Source organism: Pituophis catenifer, unplaced genomic scaffold (genome assembly GCF_029215685.1).
Source record: "Pituophis catenifer annectens isolate HBS135680 unplaced genomic scaffold, rPitCat1.0.hap2 SCAF_1, whole genome shotgun sequence".
Lineage (NCBI taxonomy): Eukaryota > Metazoa > Chordata > Lepidosauria > Squamata > Colubridae > Pituophis > Pituophis catenifer.
This window is the reverse complement of record NW_027256881.1, coordinates 279,604,112-279,621,502: the sequence shown is the minus strand read 5'-3', so window position 1 is coordinate 279,621,502 and position 17,391 is coordinate 279,604,112. Positions and strand designations below refer to the sequence as shown.

The 17,391-nt window shown below is 38.0% G+C and overlaps 1 protein-coding gene across 1 annotated transcript in view; it reads right to left on the bottom strand.

Moving 5' to 3' along the window:
• Nucleotides 1-17,391, bottom strand: part of SUSD6 (sushi domain containing 6) — a 62,091-nt gene that overhangs the window by 19,079 nt on the left and 25,621 nt on the right. The window contains exon 2 of the mRNA XM_070931263.1: nt 12,997-13,173. Coding sequence (XP_070787364.1) covers nt 12,997-13,117 — 121 coding nt within the window. The 5' untranslated portion in view covers nt 13,118-13,173. The remainder of the gene's footprint in view (nt 1-12,996; nt 13,174-17,391) is intronic.

Genomic DNA, 17,391 nt, shown 5'->3' with positions numbered 1-17,391 from the left:
CCCATCCCATCCCATCCCAGGAAACATAACAAAAAACCCCAGTGGAACATGAAATTTAATCATGTGTTGGGATGTAGCAGGTTTATTTCTACAGAAATATTTAGCTTATTGTACCACTGATGATTGGACACTGATTATAAAAATACTTGTTTTAGCCTCTCCTAAGCAATCATATTTTATAAATAATCCGACTACACATGTATCCCACCTATGAAGCTGAAATCATAATTGTCTCATATTAAACCAAGCTATTTTCCTCCTTGAAGAAATGGGAAAAAACAACCGAGTATAAACAGCTACCACCCATCAATATTGTTATAAATATGAAAATCTTGCAACCGTGGAAACAAACAGATAATAATTTTAATTCTAAAAACCTAATTTTAACTGTTTAAATTTTATATACTTTTTTTTTATTTTGACGTTCTATTGTACACCACCAGAGTTCCTCTTTGAGGCAGATGAGTGGTTTAGAAATGTGAAAAATAAATAATAAATAAATAAAATAAAACTCTGCAACGTTAAAACCATCAGTTATTGTAAAAATAACATCATAAAGTGTATTCTAGTCCATTAACATGTGCATTAGAGTATAGGAATTGTGTACTATAATAGAGATAATTAAATGCATTAAGAGCTTTTTTTGCATGGCAAGTATATATAAATACACTCCTAACATACAAGTTAAACATCTAATAAACTAGAAAATAGCTGTAAACTAGAAAATGTTACACTATATTGTATTTGCTAAGGTGCCATATGTTTGTAAAAGGAAATTCCCCCTTCTAACTCTCCTTGTCCCCTTGCTAGACATTTTCATAAAATTCAGGTGTCTTCAACAGGCTAAAATCTGTCCCAAAGTGTCAAAGTAAGAGTATGGACAGATGTAGTATAAGCTATTTTGTGATGAAATCCAAGATTTACCAAGATACATCTTTTTAGAAGAATAGAATAGAATGGAATTACACTGAGAGCATATGCACCAAAAAAATTCCTTGTGTGTCCAATCACACTTGGCCAATAAAAAATTCCATTCCATTCCATTCCATTCCATTCCATTCCATTCCATTAAGTAGATGAATAATGAGCTTTAAATATAACTTATTTTAGTTCCTACTGCACTCTTAATAAAAATTTAAATTCATTTATTTACTGTATTTATAAATGAACCCAATCAATTAAGAGTCTGCTTATAGTAAGCCCTCAAATTAACAGATAAAATCCAGTGGATCCGATTTCTGTTAGGAATTTTACCCTGAAAAATGAACAAAACTCATCATTCGGCATGCTGCTTCTGCTTAAAAAGGGTATATTCACAGTTATATAAGTATATAACTGGATGGGGAGGAACAGGCTCAGGCTCAACCCTTCCAAGACTGAGTGGCTGTGGCTCCCGGCATCCCGATATAGTCAGTTGACTCCATCACTGACTATTGGGGGCGAGTCTTTGGCCCCCACTGAAAGGGCTCGCAATCTGGGAGTCCTCCTGGATAGGCAGCTGTCTTTGGAGGAACATCTGACGGCTGTTACCAGGGGGACCTTTTATCAGGTTCGCCTGATTCGCCAGTTGCGGCCCTTTCTTGATCGGGATTCCTTGTGCACAGTCACTCACGCCCTCGTCACCTCTCGCCTTGACTACTGCAACGGTTTCTACATGGGGCTCCCCTTGAAGAGCACCCGGAGGCTCCAGCTGGTCCAGAATGCAGCAGTGCGGGTAGTGATGGGTGCAACATGGCGCTCCCATGTAACACCGCTCCTGCACGAGCTGCACTGGCTCCCGGTGGTCTTCCGGGTGCGCTTCAAGGTGTTGGTTATCACCTTTAAAGCGCTCCATGGCATAGGGCCTAGCTATCTCCGAGACCGCCTGCTGCTACCGATGACCTCCCATCGACCCATGCGCTACCACAGAGAGGGCCTCCTCAGGGTGCCATCAGCCAAACAATGTAGGCTGGTGGCCCCCAGGGGGAGGGCCTTCTCTGTGGGGGCTCCCACCCTCTGGAATCAGTTGCCCCCGGAGATAAGAAGAATCCAGGACCTCAATGCCTTCCGTCGTTCCCTGAAAACCTATCTTTTTCAGCAAGCCGGGTTGGCTTAAGAAGAAATTTTTAAAATTTTTAAATTCTTTTAATTAGTCTGTGATTCTTAACTTTCGGGCCAAAATTTATATATATTTTTAAATGTTTTAATATTTGTATTCTATGTTTTTTATCTTGGCTGTACACCGCCCTGAGTCCTCAGGGAGAAGGGCGGTATATAAATTGGAAATTAAATTAAATTAAATTAAATTAAATATAAGTTATAAGTAAAGCACAAGTGTTTTTGTACTTGAAAAATCCCATTTGCCATTTAACAGATATTTGTCTTTAATATTAATCAGTATTAATATTGATCTTTAATAGGTTCTTCCAAACTGAGGATGTGTGTAGTTTTTATTCTGAGTACTGAGTTAACAGTAAAGAACCAAGTAATAATTGCTCCACTGTGGTCTTCTTCATATTCAATGCTGATTGAAAAATTACTATTTCTCTATCAAGAGTGCATTATGTAGAAGTCTTTTTTTAATATACTAAAATGAGTAAATGAGATCATATTCAAGATAAAGGGTTTGTCTATGTAATCATAGCTATACATTTATGTAATTAGATTCAGTTACATACACAGGATAAAATGTGCCTAATCATTTCAAGCTTCTTCAAAACTTTTTTAAACAAAAGACATCAAAAGGGAAATAAAGACTAATTATAGTCTTGCACCAATGCAATCACCAGCTGGAGATTCACAAAAAGCACAGAGTTGAATTACCTTAATTAACACGCAACACTAGGATTACCACATGCTCATTAAACCTCTGCCACTAAGAAACCATGGAGGAAGCTATGCCGTACACAGAACTATCTATTAAAATGTTTTTCTGTAATATGTCTGCCTTGCCAAGCTAAGACTATACTGTATTTTCAGCAATAGAGCTCTCCTATTTCAATAAAATCTGTATCTTAAAAAAGCAATACAGCTATCCTTTCCAAAATGGAAAAGATATCCATTTCATATTTTAATAGGATTATGGAATGTAACAACAATAACAATATTTTCAGATAATTTGGCAATAATTGTAGGATCAGACCCAGAAACCCAATGCTAAACAGCCACAATCAGACAAAGAAAATGCACAATATTCATCTCAAATGCAAGCAATCGATCATTATAGACAGGCCTTTAAAAATATCTGAAGCTCTCGCTGTGAGAGGCACTTTCTGAACAGGCAAAAATTGTCTCCTCTCCCAAATATTATGTTCCCCCCATCTCACTGACAATGAAATACTCTTATTTCCATTAACTGCCAATAGGCTTTTAAAGCTAAAGAAGAGGGAACAGCAAAAATGAGTCTCATAGGCAAATGTAGGAGTGATGTATATTTTGTCTCTATAGTTATTATTTGCAACGCAGAATGCATTCTACTTAATATAAATCTGTCCATATAACACAACACATTATCTAATTTCAGTTTTAAAAACTGGTTTAATTTGCAGCAGAATTAAATGGGTGGGTGAATAAGCTCCTCTAGGACATGCCTGTACTAACTTAAATTCTTTTGATGTAATATGAGCAGAAAACAGCTACTGTGCTTTTAATTTAGTTCATTCTTAGAACACGTTCAATAACATGCTAAATAAAATATTCCTGGACTGTATTTATTGAAGCTTCGCCTGCTATTACAGAATGTGAAATGATTATCACTATGTACTAAAAAGATGGCTTGGGATTTCAAATCAGAATGAGTGAACTCAAGGAAAGAGAGAGATCTTTAGGAAGGCTTTGAGTTTTACTCAGCACACTGTTTTCCTGAAATATGCTGATTATTTTCTGTTGCTCTATAGGTAATGGTCTACAGCAGGGGTGTCAAAATGGCGGCCCACGGGCCAGATGCATCACATGCACGACCACCCCAACTCTGCTAAAGGGAAAAACGCCACGATACATCACGTGATGGCAATGTGATGCCACAAGTTTGACACCCATGGTCTACAGAATACTGACACTGCTACACCTACAAATTGGAGGTGTGTAACAAACTCTCAAACTAAGAGCTGAGAAACATATAGTTTCTGAAGTCAAAGTAACAGAAGGAGAAGAAACTGGCACTGAAAAGGTAAGGATTTGAAAAAGTGGGTGTTTCACTGAAGAGAACTGGAAGAGCAGGATTAAAGAGATCAAGCCCCAAAAGACATGAAATAGTTCTGATGGAGGCAGATGTACATCATGAAAGATTCTTTCAACTTAAATTTCCAAAGCACACCTGCACTTAAGAGCTGCAGCATCATTCATTCTTTTGTTCCCTTAGTAATCCTCAGATAACATTGGCAGGTCTCAACATTAACCTTTACTGAAAACAGAAGTGGTAAAAATTATAATAGATTCATGGATTTTGCTGCCATGCTATATAACACCTTTAACTATAAACTCAACATTTGATAGTGCCAAACTTTTGATTTACAACCTAATAATTAATAAGGATACCTAGTTAAAATAAGAGGAAAACATAGTTAGGAAGCAGAAATGAAATAAGAATGACTTATAATTCATTGGTAACAGACTCCAAACAACTGAAATAGCATGTACATACATGGACATCTTCAGATTGAGTACACAGAAATCAAATTGGTTATATATTATTGCAACACATAACTGGCGGTTTTAAGAGCAAAAATGTGCCTGGAGCTGACTGTGGAACAAATCAAAAATTGTTCATGTGGAAGTTTCAATTTAAGCTCAAGAACAAAACCAACCAGTTTTCAAGATATGATCTTGAGCATGTACACATATTTTGAAGGAGAACATTGGGAATCACTTTAAAGTCCTGAACCTCATTAACAGGAACTGAGGAATGAAATCAAAGTAGTTGTTTAGGATGGATGTGAAAAAAGACTGCCAAAGACCAAGCATCAAAAGAAAGTAAACTGGATGTCAGAACTGACGGCAGACACCACAAAGAAGAGAAGAAGTTAACATTTCAGAGACCTGCTAGAAGAGAAAAGGTGTAGTATTACAATCACCTCAGTAAAAACATCAAGATGTAAACAGAAACAGAGAAAAGTCTTCCAAAAGATCTCTGAACTCAGAAAGAAAAGTTCCATACTCCAATTAGTATGCTAAACACCACCAGTGGACGGAGTAACTGATTCAAAAGAGATCAATCAAAGATGTCAGTATAGTGATATTCTATACCAGGGGTGTCAAACTCAAGGTCCGTGGGCCGGATCTGGCCAGCAGGGTACTTAGATCTGGCCCATGGAGCCACTCTGGAAAGAGCAAAGGACTAGCCCTTGGTGCCTCTGCCAGAGAAAAGAGAGCTTGAGAGGGCCCATGTAGCCCTCCCAAGCTCTGTTTCCATTGGCAGAGGATTGCAGGAGGCTGTCCCAGCTGAAAACGGAGATTGGGAGCCGGTCTTCACTGGCAGAGCACTCGGGCCATCGTAGGCACCCACGACATGAGTGATGTCAAGCTGGCCATGCCCACCCTGGCTCCCTGAGGTCAAACACAACTCTGATGTGGCCCTCAATGAAATCGAGTTTGACGCCCCTGTTCTATACAATATCTACCTCCTACCTACCTACCTATCTATCCCCACCTTTATTATTTTTACTAAAGGAAACAAACATATCCAATATACCTTCCTTCTATTTTCGTCACAACAACTCTGTGGGCTGAGAGTGTGTGACTGGACCAAGGTCATTCAGCTGGTTTTCATGCTAAGACAGGACTTGATCTTATGTCTCTTGCTTTCTAGCCTGGAACCTTAATAACCAGACCAAAATGGCTATTCAAACTATGTAGTTCAAACTATGCCAGTAAATCTGGAAAACAAAACAATGAGCTTTGATTGAGATTAGTCTATATAACATTATTAAGAAAGGAGATGGTATGCAAACTATCATATAGTACTCCTAATTTCACTATATAGTAGAGACAGCAGAAGACTAGCAGAGTGCATACATGAACACAAATTAGCAGTCAGCATTTGCTGGTGAGTTTCCAGTTTTCTGGTGCTATCCCCCTCCCTTTGCAGGGAGGCTGGGCCTATTGGACTGCCCCCCCCCAAGTGACTAATGACCCAACTGGTTTCCAGAGGGAGATTGCGGTTATTCCAGAAAACCTGCTTCTTGGTTCAATTGAAACCTGAGTGGCTGTGTGGAACAGCAAATAGTCTTTAGATCAGATTGCACCTGGGTGGCTTCTCTGTGTCCAGAGTTCCCAGTGTTCCTTGTAGTATATGATGGAACTGAGAGAATGTATACAGTCCAAGTGCCACTGGTGTAAAACATAGATTGAATACACCTGACATCAGCTAGAGCTGCTATTAGGGCTTTCCTCATGGTGATAAGGATGGTGAAATGTAACTATTTCTCTACTCTTATTGCAACTGCTGATAGTTGCCTGTTTTAGGTGACTCAGTCCCTTTGGGTGGCTGCAGATCCTGTCAGCCAAGAAGTATCAACTGACAAGGATTAGATGGTGGCCTTTTTCTGTTGTAGACCCTCCCTTATGGCATATTCTCCCTTCAAAGCTTAGAATGGACCCAATCCTGCTGGCTTTTCACAAAGCTTTAAAAACCTGGTTAGGGCCTAGGGCCCAGAATGTGTTAAAGGCCCTGTTAATTAGCTTTTCTATTAGTTGATTAATTATCATGGCTGCTGTTTGTACTTAATTATTTTGTGGATGTTTTTATTGTTTTACTGTGGGTTTTTTTTTTTTTTTTTTGTAATTTTACAATTGTAAATCAGCCAGACTCACTTGGTTGAATTGGGCAGCTATAGAAATTAAATGAATGAATAAACAAATAAACAAACAAATAAATAAATAATCCCATTTAAAGATGACACTAACCTATCTTTAACAAGAGAACTGCATTTAGATCAATCCATTGTTAGAATGGAAGACTTTTGCATCACTATATAATTAATAGGGAATTACTAATAGTTACATCCTGGAACAACTGAAACCATACAAGAGCAGCTCTGAGTGGACTCTTCACAATGCAGTGCATTGATCAAAATCTTTAGAATATCACATGAAGTCACATTCTGGACTGCTAGGGGGAAAAAAATCCCATTCAGAGCAGCCATTTAATGTTTTAAGAAACTTTCTGCAAGATTTTATGCTTCTTTATACAGCCATAAAAATTAGAAAAAATTGTTCTTTCATTAAATAAAATCTCATATTCTAAGGATTACACAATGTCTATTTGAAGTTCATGCTTATTATACTTTAGGAGGGTCTTGCACCTTTCAAATGGCTCAGACTACACCTCTTGACTCTGTAATCAGTTATACTGTCTGGGAATTGTAAGAGCTATAGGATGAGTCATCTAGGGTGGAAACTCAAGAAATGCCAAAGATTATCAGCCACAAATTGTTGTAGCTGATGCTTGTGTCCTACAACAACTGCTTTATCCCAATCTAGGCGTCAGGGATATAATCCACAACCTCACCAAGGGCCAGCAGCTGCCTTGCTGGACACGCCTCTTCAGCAGCAGATGGCAAAAGTCAGCTGAGGGAAGCAGTGGGTGGCAGTGGAGTGCAGACTGGCCAGAAGGGCAGAGCTGGGGACGGGGAATAGGTGTGTGTGTGGGGGGGAGAGTTGAAGTGGAGCAAGAATGACAGAGCAGAAGGATAAGGTCCTTGATTAACTACGATGTGGCCCTCATCTAGAGACCACAATCTGTACTACCAGAACTGCTATCACTAAGTGGTGTAATCATGGGATGTTTCACCTAATACCATAGTTGCTTCTCTTAGCGATGGAAATTCTGGTCCCATTAAGGTTGTTAAGCAAGGACCATCTCTATTAAACAACTACATCTTTCTCTTAGTTTTTGCTACCCTGTTTCCCCCAAAATAAGACATCCCCTAAGAGGGGATGCCCAATCGGGCTTTTGAGCACATGGCAATAAAGCCAAGCGCTTATTTCAGGGTTCAAAAAAATATAAAACAGGGTCTTATTTTTGGGGAAACACGGTAGTTCTTGAAGTATTCCATTTTGTCTCACACATGTTCTTCTTTCTTCATATGCTGCTTTTACTACATTTAGCAGCAATTTTCAATGATAGTTATACAAAATGTCATACTCCTATTAAGATTATCATACACTTTCTCTAAACAAATATACAATAAGCTTTTCTCCCTCAGATTCATACATGTTTTTCAAGGATCTACTGAATAGCAAAACTCTGCCAGCATGAAGCTACATTTTACTTTTTAATTTGGTTCATGTCATTTTTCATATTATTATTTTAATCAGAAAACTGCCAAATATCTTCCCAGATGCTCTTTAACAAAACAAGCCCTCTGCAGTTCTTGCATTCGCTTTTGCTACCTTCTTCTTTCTACAGGGGAACAATAGCAATGTTCTCCTAATCATGGAGTATGGATGTAATCTCATGCACAGTTAAACAACTGGATTGGTCACTTCATAAACAAACCTTATCCATATCTTAAATGTTTTTCCAGTTAGAGTACTTATCACATATTTTTAAACTTTTTTTTGGGGGGACGCTTAACCATTTATAGCATTTGCCAATTTCCACTTTACAATATTTCACAAATGCTCCCATGCAAATGTATAAAATGCTCCTCCCAATATTCACTCACTTTATATTTATGACAAAACATTTCACATTTTTAAAAAAATTCTGTTCTCTTTGCAGGAGTCATGGATATCCTTAGAATACTTAATAAACCTCGCATTACGAATCTTTCACTGATCATTCTCAAAAGCAGTGAAGACCAGTGTGATGTTGTGATTAAGAATCTTGGAATAGGGAGATCGATGTTTTAGGCCAGTCTCATCCATGGGAACCTAATTGGTGACTTGGGCCCCAATTTATGATATTGAGATGATATGAGATTATATTACTGGAATAAAATGGAGACCCTCATCTAAGATGCTGGGAACTCTTGGAAGAAAAGTGACATATCAATCAAGCAAACACTTAAACAATAAAATCAAGAAGCATGTTTCATCATTGGTAACTTTATATCCATTCACAGCAAGGTACAGAAGTTTTCCTAATGCCCACCCCAACCAACATTTCCATGGATAGAACATTAATGCAATGTTCATATTCACAAATTTTGTATATTAAAGGGGATCTCACGAAGACTTAAAGTGTTTGTTTTCTTTTAAACACTCCTTTTCTCCACCTCTAATTTTTAGGAATTTGAAGAAGGCTCTGTGCAGACCACACACGCAGAACCTCATACAGAGCCTTCATTTGAGTGGAAAATAGCTAACACTTGAACAGGTGGGAAAACACATTAATTGGCAGAATAAATTGCTGGGTTAAGCTTCTGCATTCAGTAGATAGATGTTTCGGTGTTGAAAAGTTATTTCCATTCCACAGCTATATTCTAGCTACACTGGAAAGATGTCTTAGAAAATATCATTTTACCAAAAGCCACAGCAGTATGGGGAAGATGGATACAAAGAAATATCTTTTAAGCTGACATTACAGAATTGTTGTTCTCATCAAACTGCAATAGTTTTAAAAACAATTTTAATTGGTTTTAAATGGGATTTTAAATTTGGGGTTTTTATAAATTGGGCCTATCATTTAATAATTTTAATAATTTTTAAATTTTGTCTGTCTTTGTGTTTTTAATTAGGCTGGACACCGCCCTGAGTCCTTCGGGAGAAGGGCAGTATAGAAATAAAATTAATAAATAAATAAATAATAAATAAATAAATAGTCAGAAGACTAAGCAACATTCAGTCAGTTAGGCAGAAATGCAGACAGTGATCAGCTAATTAGTTTTGTTTACATATCACTTCTATAATTAAGATCCTATTTGACTTCATACAGAACATGCTTGTAACTTGAGTGGCTATCTTTATATTAAACATATAATATATGAAAGAGTGCAGAGAAGAGCAACAAAGTTCATTAGGGAATTGGAGGCTAAAACATATGAAGAACGGTTGCAGGAACTAGGTATGTCTAGTTTAATGAAAAGAAGGACTAGGGGAGACATGATAGCAGTGTTCCAATATCTCAGGGGTTGCCACAAAGAAGAGGGAGTCAAACTATTCTCCAAAGCACCTGAGGGTAGAATAGAACAAGAAGCAATGGGTGGAAACTAATCAAGGAGAAAAGTAATTTAGAACTAAGGAGAAATTTCCTGACAGTTAGAACAATTACCGTTTTTTTCGGTGTATAAGACGCACTGGAGTATAAGACACACCTTAATTTTGGGGGAGGAAAACAAGGAAAAAAGTATTTTACCTCTGCCTACCAGCATTTAAAGTGGCGCCGCACTTCTTTTCCTCCTGCAAGCGAGAGGTGCAGGGACTACTCGTTTTCCCCCAAAGAGACCCCTAGCATGCTCTGGGGGGAGGGACAGAGCACAGCCTGAGGAACAAACCTCTTTGGGATGGTCTGAGGGGGGAGGAATCTGCCCTGCAGCTTTGGGGAACAAGGCGGGTGCCACGATTTGTGGCTGGTCACTCCTGTGACCCCGCTGACTTCACTCCCCAGCAATGTGAGGAGCTGCCGCTGCCGCCGCCTAACCCTCTCTGTGCCCAGGAGCCAAGTCAAGCTGAATGGGAGCCCCTAAAGGGAAACGTTCCTCCTTTCCAGCCATCGCTGCCCAGATTCCAAAATGCAAACCTCAAGAGTCGCGCTTCAGGAGGCAGCCAGTTCCCCTGCAATGTGCAGCGGGTAACTAGGTCCACCCTGGTCTGGTGGCTGTATTTGTTTCTGAACTATTCCCACTAAGAGGATTTGAAACATAAATAAAACCAGGATATTATTAAATAAATTACCTATCTATCATCTAACACTCCACTCTCACACATTCAGCAGCTTTCATGGTGAAATGTACAAGAATAAATTGTTATGTAAGAAAACAGCATTTTTCCAAGAAAACTGACAAATCCGATATTTATATGGTACTCAAAATTTGATTCATCTCTAAGGTTATAGAGCCCATTTCTTGCTGTAGGTTACTTTTGCTGCCCATATACATGGAATTTTCATTTTTCTGAACCTCAACTAATTCCCAACAGGCTCTAATCCATAGAACACTCAGTGCCAGAGGGACCCCTAAAACCAAGTTTCTTTCTCACAAGGAAATCTTTTTCCCCCTTCAGTTTACCTTTTTTCCCAGTGAAGGTTTAAATACAATATATATACAGGAGGAATATGAAAACTATGTTGATAATCTCGTGAATGAGTCAGCTATTATCAATATTATTTTGAAGGGATAATCTTGATTGTAGATATTGTAACTAATTTAAAGCATTTCAACCACTTGATTATGAGCCAACAAGTCAGTGACAATTGTCAGTTGGCCACACAGATTGATCTCTCCAGGATGATCTCTCATCAATGAAGTTGTTAAAATCTTCCAATTCTGTACCTATCACTGCTCTAATCAAGTCCATCTACCCTGCTGCTGGTCGTCCTCTTTTCAACTTTCCCAGCATTGTGGACTTCCCAAGGAAACAGGATTTTCACAATATGTGTCCAAAACAATGGTAATTTAAGTTTGGTTATTTGTGCCTTGAATATTAGATTGATTTGTTCTATTATCCATTTACTTTCTTTCTTGGCTATCTATGATGGTCTAAGAAACCTTCTCCAACCCCAAATTTGAAAATACTCTATCCTGTTTCTTCAAAGTCCAAATTTCATTTCCATTATAAATATATTTTACATTTTTTATTTTTATGTTTCTTTATATATCATACACACACACACACACACACACACAGTCTATCAGTCTGTCTGTCTGTCTTTCTCTCACTCACTCACACACACACACACACATGATTTGCCATTATTTCTTTTACTGCCTTTCTGAAGTAAATGAATTTATATGGGAGAAAATACTTGGAAACAGTATAGAAGGACATGTAGTCTATTCTTTGGAGAGTATTCATGGAAATGTTTTTACCTTTATCTAACTTAACAATATGGACTGGTATTACTTACAAAGATGATTATCTTGATCACATGCAACAAATAAGGCCCACGCTTAAATACTATAAACCCGTGATGGCGAATCTATGGCATGCGTGCCCAAAGTGGCACGCAAAGCCATGTCGCCCGGCACACACGGCCTTGCTTTTTTGTTTTCCGGGTTTCTGAAGCACATGTGCACGTGACGATCAGCTGTCCTTCGTGCACGTGGCAGTGCTGAAAAGCGGTGTGCACATGCGCGCCAGAACCCGGAACTTTGGCCTTTCCAGAGCGCAGCCCCTTGGCGATGTTTCCGTGCGACCGTTTCGGCACTCGGTGCCAAAAAGGTTCACCATCACTGCTATATACTATTGTTTTAATCCAGTACAGGATTTGAAAATATGTTTTCCTCATCTATTCAATGCCAGTCTTGTATCCATACTCCTATTCAAAGTAGTTACCGTTATCACCAGTGGAAATCAGATCTCCATTTCAGATAAAAGCATGCAACCCAGTGGAACGCTCCCGCCAAGTAGATGATTGCACACATTCCTTAAAAGTATAAAAAAAAGGTAAAGGAGTCCTTGCGGATTTTACTCTGCTAGTTGTTGTCGATTATCAAGGACAGCGCTCATCTTTGTTTCAAGGCCATTGAGTCAGCATTATCTGAAAACATTTCCGCAGTCATGTGGCCAACATGACGTCATGAAGCACAGTTACCTTCCACCGAAATGGCACCTATTTATCTACTTACATTTGTATGCTTTTGAACTACTATGTTGACAGGAGCTGGGGTGAGGACGGGAGCTCATCCCATTGCGTGGAGCTCGAGTCTTGAATCTGGGCTACCAGCTTTCTGGCTGACAAGCCCAGTATTTTAATCACTGAGCCACCACATAGTCTTCCTTAAAGTATATAGCTACTTTAAATGTTGGCTTGGCTTGGCTTGGTTTATGAACATTTTCTACAAGAACCCATTTGCCTGAATTATCACAGAGAAGGGCAGAAATATGCATGAAACAGATAGTAAGAATGTTACTTACATGAGTCCAATCCTTCCACCATACAGGAACTGAAGATAAAAAATGGAAAAAATATCCCATGACTGATCAAGACAAGCAACGATGTTGTGGTGCTCTTTGCTCCTACCATTCCATGGCACATCTTTTAGACACCAAAAGTTTTTAATGTTTAAAGTCAGATGGTGAATCCAGTTTTACCTTCAACAAAAAGAGAAAAATAAAGGTTAGATAAAACATCCATAGTGAAGAAAAGAAAAAGATCTGAGTATTTTGAACCTATGACAGTGGATATATCCCTGCAACAAGATATAAATAACATTTCAAAGGAACACAAAACAGCTAGGAATTCATAAAAAAGGACAGCTATATTGTCTAGCTGTATTAGCACTCAGATAGACTGTACATAAAGCACTTTCCAAATGGAACTTGGAAGACTGTTTCGTTTTAAAGAAGTAATTGGCACATACCTGCCTTGTCTCAAGTCTTTCCTGAACCAGTTTTGTTTTAGTCTTTTAAAAAAAAAGGTTCAACTAGACAATTAGGATTAAAATATTAAAATCCTTCATAAACTACCTAGAAAAAAGACAGAAGACTGATGGCAAAGTCCTCAAGAGAAAGAAATGTGCAGATATAGGCTATCCAGTTGAAATGACTATATATTTAAGAGATAGCCAGGTAATAATCAAGAAGTAGTATCAAAACATCACAAACATGAATTGCAAAAGGGTAAAACTATTTAAACTCCAGGAAGTGACATCAATTCTTGTCTAATGATAATTAGATGCAAGCCAAAGGTATATGTCACCTTCTATATTCAGTCGTGTCCTAGAGCACTCTTTCCTGAATTGGCAACTTTAAAACGTGTGGACTTCAACTTCCAGAATTCCCCAGCCAACGTTCTGGCTGAGGAATTCTGGGAGTTTGTGTCTACATATCTTAAAGTTACAAAAATTGAGAAAAACCTGTCCTAGAGCAAAGATCTTCAGGTAGTCAATCATGTATTTCATATAACGTAAGTAATTCTATGTTGACTTCACAATCAATCATTTTCATAATCAAAATTGGCATGTCAAACTAGAGATTAACTTTCTTAATTACTATTAAATGCACATTGGTATTCTTTCAAATGCTATGATATTGTAAAATAGACAATCTCTGAAGAGATGGAACCAATCTGAGGACCTGCTGGAGTGTAAGAGTAAGAGGATACCAACTGCTACTCAGACTTGACTGGTGACATTAAACTCAAGGGAGCTTGGGCAAGAGGAAAAGAAGAGATATTTTATCTTGTTTTGGAACATTAAATTGTAGATTCGGAGTTTTTTTTCTTTTGAAGAATGAGGAATATAAAATCAAGGAAAAGTTAAAGCTAATCTCCAAATGATCCATTCAAACCAGGCAATGGGGATTTTTCTTCGTCAAGAAATTGTTATAATTCTAATATAATTGAATACAAGGAAAAGCAAGATAATTTCTGTCTCTGTGGGAAGAAAGCAGGGAGTTGATTTTTTTTTCACAACCAAAGGAAGAAAGCTAGAAATCCACAGCAAAGTTGGAGAGACTCTTTACTGATGTTATCTCTCATCTCCACTGTGAATGTTGGTCAAGAATTAAATAGCTCTTTTAAAGACACACATTTTCAGAATATGCTCAGTGTGGTTTCCCCCTTTCACATATACTAATAAATCATGATTTTGCACATATTTTCATACACTGAATTCCATGGGAACCACAGTGGGGGAGGAACTCAGGCTTTGAGTTTGGCTGGCCAGCAGGAGAAAAAGATGCAGTATTTTTATAATCTCCAACACTGATTACATAGAAGCAAGAAAGGAACTATTGATAATAACAAGACTTTTGAAAGCCTTTCCATATAATATTGTTAAGTTTCAACTCTTAAAAAAATAGATTTTCATGGGTGTTTCACAACTATGTGTGTCATATCCTTCTCAACAGAATTCTTTTTATGTTCTGAATATGTGAATCTGATTTGAGAATTTTTATGCCACAGTATACGCAATCTTTTTTTTTTTTTTAAATAAATAAATGTGTTGTTCTAAATAATCCACATGGGTATAATTCATAGATTACCAAAATATTCCTGTCCAAGCAATTCAAGCATATGAAAATAGCCTAGCATGAAGAAAAATACATCTCAGTGCTTCAAGGACAATTTAAACAGTACAATAATCTACCAGGTTAGTCTGGAAAGCTATTTGTTAATTCATAGATAAAACTTAGATTTAACTGACTATAATTCTTCATAAAGCGCTCCATGGCATAGGACCTGGGTATTTGCAGGACTGCTTTCTGCTGCCGATAGCCTCCCACCGACCAGTACACGCCCACAGAAAGGGACTCCTCAGGGTGCCGTCAGCCAGGCAATGTCGGCTGGCAACCCCCAGGGGGAGGGCCTTCTCTGTGGCAGCTCCTGCCCTCTGGAACGATTTGCCCCCGGAGATACGAAGGATATCGGATCTCCGGGTCTTTCGCCGTGCCCTGAAAACTTTTCTTTTCCATCATGCAGGGCTGGCGTGAACCTCCTCCCCCTTTTTTAGTCTTTTTAGTTTTTTAGTTTTAAAATGTCATGGGGTTTTAATTGAATTGTTTTAAATTGGGCCAGTTATGTAATTTTTTTAACAATTTTAAATTCTGTATCGGCATGTGTTTTAGTTCTGGCTGTTCACCGCCCTGAGTCCACTAGGAGAAGGGCGGTATACAAATTGAAATAAATAAATAAATACAAAAAATAAATAAGTCCACAATATTTCTAACAGAAAGGAGATAAAAGCTTGTAAGCTAAGGTCTTGGTTTTGAAAATTTTAGGTTGCTGAACAAGTAATATGAAGTAGTATGTTGATAGAATACAGCACCTCTCAAATTGTGGATCACAAGCAAATTTGAGAAGGGTTATAAATTTCTTTGGATTGCTACCAGAATTTTTTTACATCCTGCATGGATATGCAGAACATGTTGTGACAAGGCTTTGGGTGTGCATACTCAAAACCCGATTTCAACCAGAACTTACTGTGGTGCCTGGATAAAGAAGCAGTAGCACTATCAAAACATCTCTTGTTTTATCTCGATTTATCTAGCAAAGTGAGCAGCCAACACATAGTGAGCTATCTAGCTATTTATCAAAATCATCGACCAATTATAGTAGCACTGTAAGCTGGTGATTTCAAATGTGGCATCTAATATATCAGTGATTTTTTTTACAGCTGTAGAAGTGAAGTAATATTGGCGTTGGTGAGATTCAATATTTATTTATTTATTATTTATGTAATTTATATGCCGCCCTTTTCCCGAAAGCCTCAGGGCGGCTTACAAGAAGGAACAAAAAAATTACATAAATATCAGTCAATTTAAAATTAATTAAAATTAATTAAAAATTTAATTAAAATTATTAAAAATCACCCCTACGGATTCAGCCCATTTGGTATCCTTATTCATTATTTTAGATTTCTAATTTTTAAAAATGAAGAAAAAAGGCTTAGGCCATTACGGCATAGAAGAAAAAATGAATATAATCAAGGGTGAGATTTAAGGTGCTGGTGATGACCTATAAAGCCCTATATGGCTTAGGTCCAGGATATTTGGCAGACCACCTACAGCCAGCAACAATATCCCATCGTCCGGTTCGCACCCATAGAGAGGGCCTGCTCAGGGTGCCATCGGCTAGACAGTGTTGGCTGGCGGCCCCCAGGGGTAGAGCCTTCTCTGTGGGTGCGCCCACCCTCTGGAATCAACTCCCCTTGGAGCTCCAATTAGTGCCTGACTTTCGCACCTTCCACCATGAATTAAAAACTTGGCTTTTCAAATCCCTTGACCTGGATTGATGGGGTTTTAGGGGTTAAATTTAAAATTAGATTTTATTTTGTATTGTGGCTTGTGTTTTTATTATTGTGAGCCGCTCTGAGTCCATTGGGAGATAGGGCGGCATATAAGCCGAATAAAATAAATAAATAAAATAAATACCAGAAGTATTAATAAACGTAAACTTAGGTCAAGAAAATATGATGAGAATTATATGTGTTTTTGGATTAACAAGCGTCCTTGTTCCTGCAGAAGAACATTTTGTGGTATTTATCAGAAAATTCTATGAAGCTGGAATCTGACGTCAAGCCTGCTAAATCAACCTCTAGAAACAAATCATGAGACTTAGATAACAAAGCTCATAAGATTGTGGTGTTTTGTTCTTCATTCCAAGAAGAGAAGAGAGGAAATGAAGAAACAAAATGTGTGTCTGGTTAAATGTTAAACGCACCATTTCAAAATCACTTCTTGCTATTTATCAAGTTGTATGTACAGTAGAATCATGTACTGCAAAAATCCTACCAGAATTTTGGAGAGAATTCTTCCAGTAACTATTGATGTCATTAAAGCTATGTTGCAGGTATCTGATGAAAAAACAAA